This window comes from Anser brachyrhynchus (assembly GCF_964034855.1).
Source record: "Anser brachyrhynchus genome assembly, chromosome: 6".
Classification (NCBI taxonomy): domain Eukaryota; kingdom Metazoa; phylum Chordata; class Aves; order Anseriformes; family Anatidae; genus Anser; species Anser brachyrhynchus.
Window position 1 is genome coordinate 13,353,160 of NC_137700.1, and position 16,770 is coordinate 13,369,929.

Consider the following 16,770-nt stretch of genomic DNA (forward strand, 5'->3'; position numbering starts at 1 on the left):
GTAAAATTACATTTTTATATTAAAAGATTTTATTTATTCTGTGATATATCAGCCACCTCTGTATTCAATTTTGAAAATAACAAAAATAAATTCTTGTTTTGGCATGTTCATTGAAGTGAACAGGTAAGTGAAAATGTTACTTAAGATTCATCCAGCTCAGTCAACCAGCTGATTACTGTATGCTTCAGTTTCACACTGTTGGAGACGAGCAGTAGTATGATATAGCCAGGACGGATGTAATAGTTTGATATGACAGCCAGTCACTGTCATTATCTGCAGATTGCATAGCGCAGTTGTAGCAGTGCACAATCCAGTCAGCCACCAGGGATGCTCAGTTTTACAAGGCAGAAGATGTAAATTTGAGGGACTCTGTGATCTATTTTGTTCCAACCCATCGCTCTTACAAACTCAGGAAATGAAAGCCATGGAAACACATCTAACTTAGCACTTGTGTGATACTGTACCAATTATGGGAGTCTTGCATCAGATTGTTTTCAAGGCCACCAACTTTATAGGCCTCTGCAGTATTTGCAGCTGGTAAAATGTAGCCCTTGTGAACAACATTAAAGGCAAAAGAGAATATTCACAGCTCCAGTTGCTGTTTTTGCCAGACAGGAAAAAATATTTTTCTAAAGTAAAAGACTGGTGTTTGGCTTGGCCCTTGATACAGTTGGTGGGATTGGAATAGAGACCCCCGAGTTCATTGCCTGCCCTGGCAGCTAATAGGAGCAAAGTTTCTCTCCTTCAGTTCTGGCATGAGCAATTAGTTACCAGGGCCATCTGACAGCTGAAACAAATGGTGCAGACTCTTTCTCAGCTGTGAAGTGAGACAGTAAAATATCTGTTTCATTACATGAGGAGTGGAATGATATGGAAGGATGGCATCAGAGCTGCTGGCTGAGATGGCCCCAGTGGCTGTCAGAGAGGAAGGGAAGGGGCGGCTCCTGCTGTGAGGGTACTTGTAGCATTGCTCTGCGTGGTCCTTCCTGATGGTAGTCACACACACTGAAGTGCATTAAGTACAGCTCTTCTAGGAGCTGTTGCTCTGTGACTCTGTCCTTGCCCGTAGTGGCAAAGCTTTCAGTTGTGGAGTTAGACTAGGTGATGAACCCTGCTACAGCTTGCAGACAAACACTGCAGTACGGAGAGTTTTATGTCTGTAATAGGGCAATAGCAAGTGAGGTGTAGGTATAAATGTCCATCTGAAAGTTAATAGAAAATGCAATGCAGAGAATATTGCCACCCTTGAAGGCTGTTCTTAAGCTTTAAAATGAGGTCTACCAAATTTCCTCAAGAGTGCGAAGAAGAGTTTCTGTTCAATGTGAGACTGCTTCTGATATTTTATAATCAGAGTTAAAAAAAAAAAAAAAAAATGCATGCAGCAGTGTATGAGTACATGAAGACTTCTTCAGTTTTTCTGACTAGTGGCCAGTTTTTAATTCAATATGCTGCATTAAGAAAAAAAATATATATATATACATATATATATCTTCAGAACGCTTTTTCCTTGACTGACAATTTGAGATCACTGCCATGGAATCCGAATTCATTTTTTTCCCAGTCGATCATTTTATAGATATGCAGGTCCCAATGACAAAGAAGCATTAGGTATCCTTCAGGGAGAAAGGTAAAAAGGGAGGTTTTGAAATAATACCAGTTTTTAAAACCCTCCTCCTACTGTAGATTGTTGGGTCTGATAGGAATTCTTATAACTTACATTTTGCTCACAGAGTTCTTTTTAACCCCTAAATCAGTGCTGGTGAGATGCACTTCTCTCTGAAACATTAATTTGTTAACCCAAAAACATTTTAAAAGGCAACTTTTAGGGGAAGCCTGAGTAGAAACATTGTGAAGGAGCAGAACTTCTGTTCCTGACATTATCATAGAATTCAAGCTACAGTTGTCAATCCTAATGAAGGTACTGATGTTGATTTGAGCATATTGTTTATATGATGTGCAGGAGCTTTGGGAGATATGGAGTCCCTGTTGCTATCATTTATAATTAAAGTGTCCATCACTTTTCTCTGTTAACCTGCTTAACGAATAAATAATTAAAGGCTTTGCTCTGATATGCTTAGTTGAAATGAAAAAGACTTCTGAGAACAGTCCAAATGCAGCAAATGGAATTTCTTCAAAGTAAGAATGCAAGATAAATAACAGTATTAGAATATTAGTCAAAGCAATTTCAGGTTTATTATGGCAGTGAGATATTCTGGTTTATGTGCTTCAAAATTGAATACCACAGATATCTAAGACTGTTCACTTACAAGCACTGTCCGACATTGTCTATCAAGCCTAAACACGTTATCTTTTAAGCACAGTAGGCACTAGTCTTAAAATTAATGGCTGAATAAGTGTTCACTGCATATTCAAACATCCTAAGATGAATGTGTTGTAAATCTCATGTTTGGTAACAGTACAGAAGCTTTATAAAGTTTTGTTTTATCTAATGGGCTTATTTTATTTACGAATATGTCTATTTTATTGAGGGTTTTTCTTTGATCATTTAACTGATATTTAATTGAATTTTAATTTGATATTTAAATAAAGGTTATGCTTAAATGATGTTTCTTTTGATAGTTTCTAAAATAACCAAAAAGGGTTGAGAAGAATTTCTTGAAAGACAAATAATTGTACATGGTCCTGTTGTGTTGGTCGCACACTGGAACAGGCTCCCCAGGGACGTAGTCACTGCACCAAGCCTGTCTGAATTTAAAAAGTGATTGGACTGTGCACTTAGTCCCATGGTCTAAACTTTGGGCCGACCTGTGTGGTGCCGAGAGTTGGACTAGATGATCCTTATGGGTCCCTTCCAACTCGGGATATTCTGTGATTCTATGATTCTATGTGTTTTAATTACCTTGCTTCTATAATAGCTCGAATAACTATAAATATTGCAAGTCCCTCACAGCATTGACAGGGAAATTTTCAGTTGATTTTTGCTACCTTGAAATTAACCTTTTTACTATCGCATGCGTATGTTTGTCATTTATCCCCTTTTTCTCAGGTGCAAAGAGGGCTACCAAGGAGTCCGCTGTGACCAATTTTTGCCGAAAACCGACTCAATCTTGTCAGATCCAAGTACGTCAAATGTTTTTCTTATATTTTTATCCCGTGCTGGAGGCTGTTCTTGCTATGCGAGATGACCCTTTGCCTATTGTCAAAAAGTATATTAGGGACCACTGCAGTTGCATGTAGGGACCAGTATTGCTTTTGTAGATTATAACATTTAAAAATAAATAAAAATACATCCATCAATCTCCATGCTAATAAAACATCCTGTTGCAGCAGAGCAGGCCATCAGGGGACTTGATTTCTTATGATGTGGAATGATACTGTCAGTGCTTAAAGCCAAAATATTCGTGTTGCCTCCCTTTGACTCAAGAACAAGTAAAATTACATAATCTAAAAGGAAAACAAGTATAGGCTGCAAAGTGGTTCCTTCAGAGAAAATAAGTGCATATTGTCTGGAATTGCAGAGATGATAATCCCTTTGGAAATAGGTGATGTCTTATTTTATCATTCATTACTTTTCCTTCAGCTTACAAAAAAAGAACAAAACTTTCACTTCTATGAGTGATGTTGCTCTGTATTTGTGGAGTAAAGGTGTGCTTTCCATTTTTAATGTGGAGGGAAAGTAACTTTCTATCACACTGGTCAATATGTGCCAGAATGCCATCTGCATGTATGTTTTCCTACTCCACTGTCTCACTTTTTAAATTCTATTGACTATCAAAAAATATTAGCCAAGATTAATTCCTTGGAAGCAAATCCATTTCCTAATAAATACGGTTCATGTTAAATTTTTAGATGAAGTGACATACAGGAAAGGGTCATATCCATTCTCTTATTTTTGTTCTTATACCTGGAAACTGTAATGTATTCAAGTCTTCTGCTTTTGGGTGCTCTTTAAAATGTCATTTTGTTTGTTTTGTTTCTGTTTTTTGAACAATAATGCTTGTTCTTCCAAGTCTTTTTTGTGCTTTCTGCTTATTTTCTTGTTCTTTTTCATGTGAAAGCCTGTTGCCAAAGATACCTGTTGTTTTGTATTTCTGTATGTTGTATATCCTCCATTATAGTTCACCTTGTATTTGTTTTAGCTTTTCCTTTTTGCTTGACCTTTAACTGTAAAGTTCAGAACCTATAATGAATAGGCATATTTTACCTCTGCCAAGTTGTGTGTGCATGTGTAAACATTGCAATTGTGTATGTGTGAACAAAAAAGGTACTTTGCATCCCAAAATTTGGGGAAAGGAAACTCAATTAGCAACAGGGCAGGGTGGTACCTTTCTTACAGGTTTTTAACATGGAACTCTGGTGGTATCCTCTCTAAGGCAGAGCTGTAGTATTTTACTGAAACTGATGTAGATGCAGTACAAAGCCCAGAAAAAGACTTCTGTGTTAAGATGCATCTAACAAGGCCAAAACCCTACAGTGTTTGCATGCTGCAAACAATATTTTTGTTGATTTTTTGCAGCATTGTGCTGGTTGCACACATTTGTTTGTCTTAACTTGGGAGACACTCTGGTTGGTTTCTGACTGTAGTATTTCCATAAAATTGTTGAGCAGTCTGATTCTGCTCCATAAGCAATGGTTGAGCTGAAATGTCCTTGTTGACAACTTCTGACTACAAAAGGCAATTTAATTTTATTTATTAAAGCTTGCATTTAGAAATATATTATTTGCTTGATGTTGACATAGATCTGGGCACACCTGTGGCCCAAGAACGGTCCTTCTGCCAATATAAATTAAGAAGGTTAATGTGAACCAGGTATTTTCCTAGTCAGTTTTGAAATGTAACTTGTATTTAATTTTCATCTGCATTCAAAGGAGAAAAAGCTTTTGCTCAGGCCTGTTCCTGTGTGTAGGTATGCACATATACTCTTGTTCTAAGCATGACTCTCCTCAAGGTAGATACTATGAATTTTTGGTTGCAACTGGACATTGATAATACCAGCATTTTACTGAAGAGTTAAATCAGTAGAGTATTTACCTGTCTTCCCATGAGAAAAAAATGAACGTCACACTGATGATTAGCACTCCGTAGAGGTCATATTTACTATTTGCATAACCAGAGGACTGTAAAAAGTATTTGACACTATTTTGACACAGTAGTCAAGTGCAACATGATAATCTCCAAAATGTCTGGTGTTGCTTTGCAAAAATTTGTAGCTGAATATGTAGTTTTAGATTACTACACAAGAGAACTGCTGAAGGATAATAAAGGGTGCATTTGGAGGTGGCTTCAGAAAGAAGCAATTTTTCAGATGCAAGCCTCAGTTCCAGAATTTGAACACTCAAATGAGTGCACTTGTGTCGGGACAGCACACAGCCAACACTGGTGTCAGTCACGTTTTATAAGCAAGTCTAGCTCACTTGAGTTTTGTGGGATTGTTTATGATTCTTGGAAGTAAATATGTTCTGAGCTGCCAATGGTAAATCTGATAACAATATTTAACTTTTCTGAAGATTGTGTGCATGAACGATTGAAGCAATATGTTTTCAATCTTGGCTTCCCTGTGATTGTGCAGGTTGCATTTTTAGAGCATTTGCTTGCCATTAAATGGGAAGTGAATCTGAACCACACTCAGAAAATAGCAATGTCATCTTAAAATTATTACTATTAAATCTATTTATAGGCTTGAGAGTCTTTTTTTATAATAGCCCTCTAAAACAAACCAAGCTTGTTTTGTGTGGCTTCTGTCTGAGGTTGCACAGGGGCAAATAATGTGGTATGGCTCTGCAGTATTTATTTTATTTTATTTTTTTATTTTAAAAACACCAGATAAAGTTCTGCTTCATACCTCACTTTATGCCTATATTAGGCACATCTTAACTTTACATCATAGATACAGATACAAATTATGTAACATTTAATATAGATTAATGCATGTTAAATCATGTGCATTTTTGCTTAATTAACCTGAACAGATATTTAAGATACTGTTTCTGGGAAATCTCTTGAAAATACTGGTGGGGTTGCAGAATTTCTGAACTGGCATCAGTGATTCAGCGAGTAGCATGAACCTTCTTGCAGTCAGATCCTCACCTGCTACCTTCTTTCAGGTAAAAGTTAGGATCAAAGTAATAGGAAAGCAGATGTAAAACAGAAAGACAGCAATACCAAAACACCCCAAACACAAGATCTTCCAGTGGACCATCAAGCATGGAAACCACCACAGATGTTAACAGGTTTCCTCTTTGACTTAATTTCTCCACTCTTAACCAGGTTTTCTATCCGTAAGCAAAAGAATAAAAAATAACTCAAGTTTTTATTTATATATATAAAACTCAGGTTTGTTAATCTTGGGACATGGGAGAAACCTGCTTAAAGCATGGGAGTAGCAGGGACTCTAACAAAATGAATAATGTGCCAAAAAGGAAAAAAACGTTGCATGCTGCATGACAGTACAACTGATGCTCACAGTCACTGTCAAGAAGAAGGAATCTGTCAGTCCTAGTCAGGACAAGCCCGCGAATTATTGTTCACTCATCCTCTCCCTCGCATATGGAGGAAGGACTGACAGGGCAAAAAGGTGAAATAGGACTCGCATGCTGAAAGGAAAAGATAAGAGTATATTTGAAACATTGCTTCGTCTTTCTCCGTTTGAGGTAACTTCTCTCCAAAAGCACAGTTCGTGGCAATGGTAGAGCAGTTATATTTTCAACGTTATAAATACAACTTTAAGATGCTTTATAACTTTATATACAAGTCGTTTTTCAGGCATGTGTAGTCCTGTGTGTATCTATAGGATAGGAAACTTGTATACAGCATAAATTGTACAAATGTACTTATGTACTATCCTTTATAGTGTTCTGGAGTAGACCTGCCTGGACCAATGAGTCTTGAAAGGTAAGTTGTATCTAGGCTGCAGATATTCCATTTGATCAATTTTTATATTGAGGCAAAGTGCTACCTTTAAAGCTTTAACTTTTCTTTGCATCTCTTCCAAAGTGGTGAAGAAAGCAATTGAGAATAGGTATGTCATATAGCATTGTGGTTTTTTTTCTTTTGTTTTTACCAAATTCAGTTGAACTTAGCCTTCAACTATTTTATCCCTAACTTAGCACTGCAAGCTATTTCTCATAGGGGAAGAAAAAAGAAAAAAAAAAAGTATTTTATAAAGTGCAGTATTAATTTTATATTAGACATATTGACACTTGAGTTGTCCTGTATGACCTGAAAAGCTCAAGTGAAGAGGGATCCCCTATCGAAGATCAGGAATGGTATCCAATCCCATTTCAAAATAAATGCATTATTTTCTAAAAATAGAAAATAAGATGGAAGGTTATGAGTTGTTAAGCTATGCTCCTGCTATTGTGGACAGCCCCATCATGTGATTACTTCCACAGGCTGATTATACTTCATTTTCACCACTTACGATCAGTGTGAACTAGCCACTAGAAACAGTTTTTGTATCACCCCTGCTCTGAGGGTTTCATATTCCAGTCAAAATTTGTTCACAGCCAGAACTTGTCCATTATGTTCTTCATTAAATGTGCACCTTGTTTCTATATTGATACCTTTATCCATCAGTTTCCACAAACACAGTCACATTATGCTTTGGGTCTGTCAGTCTGGCTTTTTCAAATGTCAGAAGTCTTGTTCCTATAGAGTTAGCTTTAGCCTGTGGCCATATAATATTCGAACCTTTGCCAGCATGACACAAATCATGTTTCTTTTTGAATCTCATCAAAGACAAACCTGCAAGCTCCATGTCTGGAATTTGGAGTTACTCATTCTTAGATTACTTCTTTATGTAGCAAAGGATCAAAATCCCTCTCCTAGAAGACTCTGGGGCCGTAAATAAGTAAAACAAGTCCAGATAGTTTAAAAATAAAATACTTTTTTTTCCAGAAATATCTTCAAAGCCTCAAAACCCAAAGACTGTCCACGCCACCCACTCCCCCTCAGCCCCATCTTAATTACTATTTTATGCTATGTATTGATACAATTGCTATTTTTTTGCCTAGACTAGTTTTGCATTTCTTTGGCATGTCTAAGCGGGAAGAGTCCGAGCATGCGTGTATATATATGCCCATGTTTTCAGCCCATCAGTCCAACTTACTGCCCTGGGTTATTTTACTTAAGAGGCTTTCTGTGAGCAAAGGCTTGGCTTTAGGAAGAGGTCTCTGTATAGAAGCAGTAGCAGTTATGTTAGTCTTGAAGCTTTATGCTTCAATCTGAGCTTAGCTGCCTTTTTTTCCTTCCAGTTTTGTATTTGTAAGATCGTAGGATAACTTAGGTTGAAAGAGAAGTCTGGAGAGCTTGGGAAACTCAGCCTCCTGCCTTAAGCAGAGCTAGCTTTGAAGTTCCTGCTAACTGCACTGGACCCCATGAAGGCAGTCTGCAAAGGGACTGTTACTAAATAGAGGACAGTTGCAAAATATTTATAGAATTTCTTCATCTTTTCAAGTCACTTGGATAAGCATGGTACTTGAAACTTTTTTTTTTTCTTTCTAGGAGCATAGGAGAAAATAAGATTTTTCTGTTGGAAAAAATACAAAGGTTCTGTGTAGGTAGGGGCAGTTATGAATGGAAGACGGAACGTGTGAGGACTGACTAGCCAGAGGTGAATTCGGTGGAGGGCAAGTCCTTCCAAAGCAAGTTTAATATTGGGCTAGTTTAACCCCAGAGGGACCTTTGGAAACGTGTATCTAAACCTGAATTGTATCTTTCCTTTGTCTCAAAAAAATAGTTTTTTTTTTAAAAAAAAAAAATATATATATATATATATATAAAGTTTTTAAGCCTTTCTGCAAAACTCGTTATAGAGGAATTGTTATCCTTTTATTGAGATTAAGACTTCTGTGTTTAAAAAAAAAAAATCTTATGGTGGGACCAGCTGCAGACCAACTTTACTTTGTAACAATAGCTGTTGTCTGCACTCTTACTAATGTAATTGCAAAGAAGTGATACATCAACTGCATGTTCACAATAAAAATCATTAATGTTACTATGGCATACTAAGCTTTTAAAAGACAAATAATCAAAAGGTGATATTTTATTGCCTTGTAAAATTCGGTTTTAAGAGCTATGTGATGACAACGGTCAGGTGAATTCCCTGAAAGTGACAAGTCAGTATAAGATCTGTTAGAGCCTATCAAGTGTGTATGACATTTCTTTTAACTATGGTTTCTTTTTTAAGGTTATATAAACAGAGTTCCTCAGTTTAAATGTATCACAAATCAACCTATATTAGTATTGATGCATTAAAAGCTGAAAGAAAGGAAGGAATTGGCTTTATAGAAATAGCAATAAAGGAAAAGAGCAACACAGTCACTTCAGAAGATTTAATGATTCTTTCTATAGACAAGAAAAGATACATTACATAGAAACATGGTTTAGGGAGTATGAAACCCCAGCAAGGTAAAATCAGAAGGAAAAGATATACTGGGGCAAAGGAGGGACATGCTATTCCTCCTCTTTTATCAAATGTGGGTGGAGACCTCAGGATGCACACTGCAGAAAATGATGTTTTCAGATTGAGTTGTGTTGAAACCATACAATTTTATTGTGTGTGAATAGTATCAATCTTCTTGTTCTGGTTTTTGCTTTAAAGTAGGAACCTTAGGCTTTATTCTGCAGAACCAGAATGAAATGCTCAAAAATAGAGGTGCAACATTAACAAAGCATTAGTAAAATGATTTGCCATTGATTAATGGAAACACGAAGGCATTCTTGGTCAGAACATACCAAAAAGTTAAAGCCCAAGATAAATTAAATAAGATCATAAATTTGCTACTAATGCAGTAGGCAAAGAAAATCACACGCAAAATCACTATGAGTTTTGAGAATGTGTTTCATAATATCTCAAAACCCAAATTAAAATGGAGAAGAAACAACTGGAATTAATATTTGTTTCTATAGAGAACTAAACAGTGACTTATACAGAATGTGCAGTACAGATGTTATTTAGTTATTTTATTATGACTTCTACAGAATAGATTTTAAAAATCTAGTTTTGATATTGCTCAACCTTGGATGATGATGATGTTGCTGTTGATTTTTCTCAGAAAGATTCAAGGGGGTTATATATGCTTTCAGTTCCATAATTCAGTTTTAGATGAATTGTTAACCGTTACCAAATTCATAGCTTTGTTTACTCAGTTTTAGCTAAAATAACATTAAAGTAAGAAATTACAGAGCTTTGTTTGGAAAAATAGAAAAATTCAGTCTGAATTTGGCCAAAATAATTTTATTAGTTTTAAACAAACAACAATTCTTTATTCATCTCTTGTCCTGGAAGGCAAGATGTTGGCATCTGGTTACTCAACATTCTTTTATTTTCAAAACTTTTAATCTACAGAAATCATAGCTAAAATTAAAGTACATCTGTCTTTGCCATGACTTTTTACACCATAGGTGATCTGTAATTCAGCTCGTGAAAACTGCATGTCAGTAGAAATATGTGAAGAGGCGATCAGTGACAGGTAGATGCCATATCATTTACAACAGGAAAAAAAAAAAGAGAGAACAAGAAAAAAAAAGAAAACTTAGTTTTCTACTACTTTTTTAAAAACTGCCTCTATGTGGAATGATGATAATGAAATTGAAAAATCCTATTATTAGAGCACAGAATAAATCCCAAGGAAGACAGAAAATGGAAATATCAAGCAATGCAAATCCCAAACAACAAAAAGTTTTAATCACTGTATTTTCATGTAAGCCATAGACGACAGAAATCAAGAAGGAAATTACAGGCACCCCATGCAGAGGAGTTTGAAGTCTCCTTTTCCAAATTACCATTCATCTGTGAAATCTGGGACTTGCATCTAGCTAAAGAATATCTAGGTCTTTGTGTAGTGTTTTTTGCATGTGTATTTTAAGGAAATTTACCCTGTGATGGCAGCAGCAGTAGACTATGGCTTGTTATACAACAGTCAGAGCAGATGGCTGTGAATAGAGGTTACAGTCTTATATAAAGGACAGAGTTGTGAATCGCGCTCTCCCGCTGGCGAGCCTGCTCTTCCACGAGCACCGGGTTCATATTGGTGCGTGAATGAGAGGCGGTGCAGCACATTTGCTAAAGCACCTTCTGAAGTGATGAGACTCTGAAACATCAACTTCTCCTACCTGCTGTTCTTACAAACGTGTTATGATTCCCTTGGCTGTCCCATGTCTAGAGAACCATAACTATGAATTTAGCACAAAGTGCATGTTCTGGGACACCCTGGAACTATCTCATTTAGCCTGTTGGTCTGAATAGCTAGTTTTTCTGGCTTGCATGCTCTTCATACCAAGACCACTTTACTATTGGTGTCAATCTCACGTTATTTCAAAAGCACTTCTCTGATTTTGCCTGGACACAGGACACAACTGATCATTTGACTTGAGATCCCATTTACAGTCCTTTTACAGAGGAAAATTCAGCAGTGCAGCAGCCATAGTTCTTCATGCTCAGGGAGAAAAATATGAACAAAGATGGGTCACTGTAAGATGGCACACAAATACTGCACAAAACATGTCAGTGAATAAACTGAAAAGCATTCATTTCATCAGGTTCTGTCTTTATGAATTAGCTACTCATCTGTCTAAATAGCATTTTGCTTTAACAATACCGTTTCACTATATCTTGGGGATTTAGTCACACTTCTGATTTTTAAAGATTCACGATTGATTGAGATGGTTTATATTTCGTAAAGATGTCCTAGCCTGTTGCAGGAGCTAGTAAAAACACATGGAGAAAAGAGATGGATTTCTCTTATTGGCAACTAATCTCATGCCTCTGAATATACCTGTGTTAAATCTAAGTTTGAATTGAGCATTTTGCCTTCTCCTATGAGTGTTCTGTGTTAAAATGATTCTAGTAAAGAAAACAGTACTGAGTACGCAGATTAACCACAAAGTTATGGGGTGGTTGGTATTCCAATCTGGCCTGGCTGCAGTACAGTTATACCGTACTGTGTCAGTGTCAGCAATAAGCAGCAGGAGGCGAAGCTCTGCCCTGATTCTTACAGGCACAAAGCTGAAGATCGGTCCAACACATGCTAACTACCATGAGAGTAAAAGCATTAAGGGGCTCACACATGAGAACTAAAGCATCTCCAGGAGGATTTGTGCTGTGTGTCCTGATCTACTTCCCAAATCAAAACTAATGCTTTGTAAGTGTCTCTGCGCTCCAAACTCAACTTCACTCTTTGCATTACGTCTGTACTCTGCTGTGAGGACACTTATTAAGGCAATTATTGTTAGACTTTGCACTTCACTTGGAGCTTCTGTCAGTGTTCAGTCAGCTCATCTGAACAATCTCAGCTCATTAAGGAAAACCTGGAATAAGTGTATCGTGCAATATTAATGCAATAAGTGTTCTGTGTTGCTGTGAATACTTTATGCTTTGAGGGTAGCATGTATATATGTATTTTTCTAGGATGATGGTAATCTTACTGAAAACATTAGGGGTCATCATTATTCTGAGTTTGATTACCACATTGAGGTAGTTATCTTTTTTTTTTTATGAAGAAAGATAATTCTGAGGCTCATGAAGGCATTTTCAGGCTGATTTTCTGAGGGCTTCTATAGCAGTCATATTTGGCAAGAGGACGTACAACAGCCATGCTGAGTACAATCTTACTGTGCAAAAGCAGCAGTTTATGAAACTATTATTCCATGGATCAGGAAGATCAAAAAGGTAAAATCTTGATCTTGTTAAAACTGATAAATATTTTATTTAGTTCTGTGAGGTTATGTCATTGTATTCTGACTTCCATGTATGACTGCTTTTTTGCTATCATATTTTGTATTGACCATTAAGGGTTTGAAATTGCCAACTGTGAGGATATGTCCCTGTATTCATTTTCTTCAGTGATAAACTTGATCATGGAAATAATTTCTTAAAGACAAAAACAGATCAGTGCTCTCCCTGGAGAAAAGCGAAGAGCAGATTGTAACAGGCAGTTCTTGATGTGGTGGTTTGCACTGGGGATTTGATTCCCTTCCAACCTTTTCACAGAGCTCTGTGCTCACAGGCTCCTGACTCTACACTCACTGCCAGTACCAGCTTGCTGTAGGGAAAAAAGTCCAACCGCTTGCTGCCATCATCAGTCACAGGTTAAGAACGGACCTGGGAGACAAAAAAATTCTCATTTCTTCCATGAGTAGCAGCTTTGACAGTCTAAATCTGAATGGTCTTAAAATAGTACTGAACCACTGAATAACTGAATATAATAGCCAGATGCTGCCTGCCATTGTCCATTTGATTATTTTCAAGTAGTTCTGCCCTTTGTCCTTGTTTTCCTCTCCCTCCCATTCTTCCTATTTTGGCATCTCAGCTGGCTTATCATCATCAAAAAGGAAAGACTTGAGTGTACTACATGTTCTGCTGTTCAAGATACATGTTCTCTCTCTCGTCCTACTTGGCTTAATTTTCTACTCTCTAGTTTCTTCCTTTTTATTTTTTTTTTCCTTCTCTCCTCCTAACTTATATTCTGATGCATCTGCTTATTTCCTTCCCTGATTAAAGGACTTTTTTCCCTTCGGCATCTGAATTACATTTCTGTTAGTGACTCTTCACTCTCTGCTACTCCCTGCTCCCATTCAGTGGTTGCTGCGTGTTCGTGCTGTGACTCCCTTGCACATCCCTACTGCCAGTGGCCTTCACTCCCCCTCTGAAACCAAGGCTCAGCTCCTTGCACTGCTTGGTCTGTTTCCCGTCTTCCAGATGAATGTCTAGATCGAAGATAGCTTTTCATGCGCAATCTGCTCTGTCTCATTTAGGCTTCCCTTTCTTCCATATATGTCATTTGTACTTTTGCCATGTAATAGAATAAAAAATATATAATTTGCAGTTTAATGTCCAAAACATTCTTTGCACATTTACATTGTGCATATGTCCATATTCCACTTTCTTATTTAAGGAGTTGGCTCCAATTATCTCTAAAGATACAGGAAGAGGTTAATACCTGATGCTTATCATGAGAAAATATCCACTGTGTGGGCTGTTTGTGAAAGGCAGTGTCTAAATTTAATGCTTATTTATTTATTTAATTTATAAAACAGACTTTTACTTGAAAAAAGGTTGCATTTGCAGTATTGAAGCTTTTTTATGTGCCTCAACAGTATTTTTACAGGGAAAGCTTTTTCAGCTTCAGGAAAAACAAAAACAAAAAGTTTTGCTTTGATACAGAAAAAAGGGGCCCCAAACTAGCAGAGAATGGAATATTCACCTGTAACAGGTGAAACACAGGTTCAGTCCTTGTTCTGCTTGACCTGATTCTCCTCTCTTCCAGACGAATGCCTAAATCACACCACAGAAAAGTGAGTGAGTCAATGTCTTGTCATGTTTCTTTTCTGGAAGGAAAAGATTAGGCTTTTTCTCCGGTTTCCCAACCATCTCCAGTGATGAGCTGTTAGACCTAAAATCTGTGTTATGTTAAAACACATATTTTTACAGTACTGCCCTACCCTAGAGATGGCACAGGACAATTTTGCCTTAGCGCTCAGGAATATTGTAAATGATGTGAGGCTTTATAAAACATATGATACTGACCGAGGTCTTGATCCTGCAAAAAACTGTATGCATGCTTATTGTTTCTCACATAAAGGATACTAAACACTTTTGCAGCATCCAAATTACTTACATTTAATCTGCGGTTTACCTCACAGAATTTGAAATTTGTTTGATAGATGATATGTTGAATTTTAATTCTCTTGATTTAATGACTCCTTCGTAAAAGACTTTTGCTATGAAGCTCAACGGCTCTAGGGTAGGAATCTGGCTCCTGCTGGTGGAGGAGCTCCAGCTGAGTGGCTCTGGTTGCAGCTGGCAGGCAAGTCAGGACATGGACAGGTAGCGTCATTTGGAAGGAGTTGCTGGTCTCTGGAGATTAACAGTTGTACTTATAAATATGTATATACATCTTACTAACTTTTGGTCTTATACATTTTAGTTACTGTGTAGGCTTTAAGTATTCCACTCTGTGTTAGTTATCTTTGAAAGTTTTGGTCATCTATTAATAACATTAATTTGCTGTTTCTATCAGTTTTAAGCAACCCTTTCGGTTAGGTTTTGTTCAGAGTTCAGTAAACAAAGGCTTAAATGCTTTAAAAGCCTTAAGATTTTTTTCCCCTATCTTTACACTTTTTGAGAAAAGATGACGTGTCATGGAAGAAAATTGTGAAATCTTAAGCCATGTTTGTAAATGTCTGAACAATTCCAAGTGAAACATCTTCTTACCAGTGCAGTGTTCCCATTCTCAGAAAATTATTATTCATTTTATAGGCACTGGAAGCACAATGACTGAAAAATTAAGTCAAACGGTTCAGTATAATTGTAGTGAATGTCTTAATATATACAAGGTGGTGGGACAATATGACTATGTATTTAAGGCAAAGTTAACCAAGATTTTTTAAAATTTTTTATTTTTTAGTTTAGGCCAGAATATACCATTAGAATAATCTAGAATTTTGCTTATTACAGATCAAAGATTATGTCTAATTCTGTAATAATCTTACAATTTTTGCTCGAACATTTAAAAACAGATGGCAGGTTAAATTAGTCTTTTGTTCAGGTTATGTCTATTTAACAAGTTACTGCAAGTTCTGGTGTAGGTTTAGAGTGCAATTAGTTATTCTGGGATAACTGCTTGCTTGTGTGCCGGGTCCCTGCAGATGCACTGAGGCAAGTCTCCTACCACACCTTTCTAATGTGGCTACTCACAGGAACTTGGTCGGCCTGGCAAATGACAATGTTCTTATAGCTTGGTGATGAAAGGAATTTCCTGAAACTACTCTGGGTTCTACCATGCTACTATATGGAGCAAGGACAGCTGCCTGAATGAGCTCAGTGAGATAGTGAGGTAGCAGTTTTGGACCAAGCGTCTGCTCTCCATGTACCTGCTGCTGTCCCAGTCTGTGCATAATCTACCTACTGTGACAGATGAGTGCAGTCTTGTTCTTCTGAAGTAGCATGGATTTAAGCTTTTCCAGCAGGAGCGTTCAGGAGGGTTACCTTAGCAGTCACTTAGCAGTTTACTGTAAAAGAGAGAATGTGAATCCCTGAACTCAGAGAGATGCTAAGGCTACTACTTGGGTTTGTAAGAAAATAAAAACTTGTTCTTTAATCAAATATGTAAGGTGATTCCAAGTGTCAGAGGACCATCAAAAAAAGTCTGTGTAATATAAGATGAAGTCTGCCCATCCGTACTGCACTTTACAGTCTGATGCAGCAGTGCAAACTGACTTTTCCTTGTGGCCAAAGACATGAGCTGAAAGTTCATGATGCAGCCCACGTCAGCTCTTCGGAGATGTCCTGTTAGACCCTGGTTGCTCAGTTTATTCTCTGTTCAAACTAAACAATGAATTGACTGTTTATTAAATAGATAGAAGGGACAGTAAGGCAGCAAGCTGGTAAATGGACAATAGCAAATATTTTCTGAAACACCAGCATTTTTTGACCTTTCATATGTTTCCACAGAGGGTAAAAAAGAAATGGGTGGCTTGCTATAAATCTCATCAGTTTTTCATTCCTTGTAGCTGTGGAATTTGCAGTCATCAGTAATTCCAAATTGGATGCCTGTTGAGCTGAGCATATCAGGGCTTTTCTACAGTTCTGTAGAAATAATCTGCACATTTGTTTTCTGAATTTATTCCTTAAAGACAATGCTACATGAAAAAAAGGAAAACTATTACCTGACAATTATGTGTCACAGTGTTGTACAAGTAGAACTTTCAGAATTTGGACTCTGTTTATAAACCAATATTTGCTCTTGAATTTTTTATTTTTTTTTTTTACAAAACAGTGTTTTCCTGCTCACTCCAAAATATAAAAA

General features: G+C 37.0%; 1 protein-coding gene across 2 annotated transcripts in view; it reads left to right on the forward strand.

Annotated features, from left to right (window-relative positions):
- NRG3 (neuregulin 3) overlaps positions 1-16,770 on the forward strand; it is a 404,839-nt gene that overhangs the window by 289,704 nt on the left and 98,365 nt on the right. For both annotated transcript variants that reach the window (XM_080596380.1, XM_080596381.1), the window contains exon 3: positions 3,008-3,081. In XM_080596380.1, the coding sequence (XP_080452506.1) occupies positions 3,008-3,081 (74 nt within the window). The remainder of the gene's footprint in view (positions 1-3,007; positions 3,082-16,770) is intronic.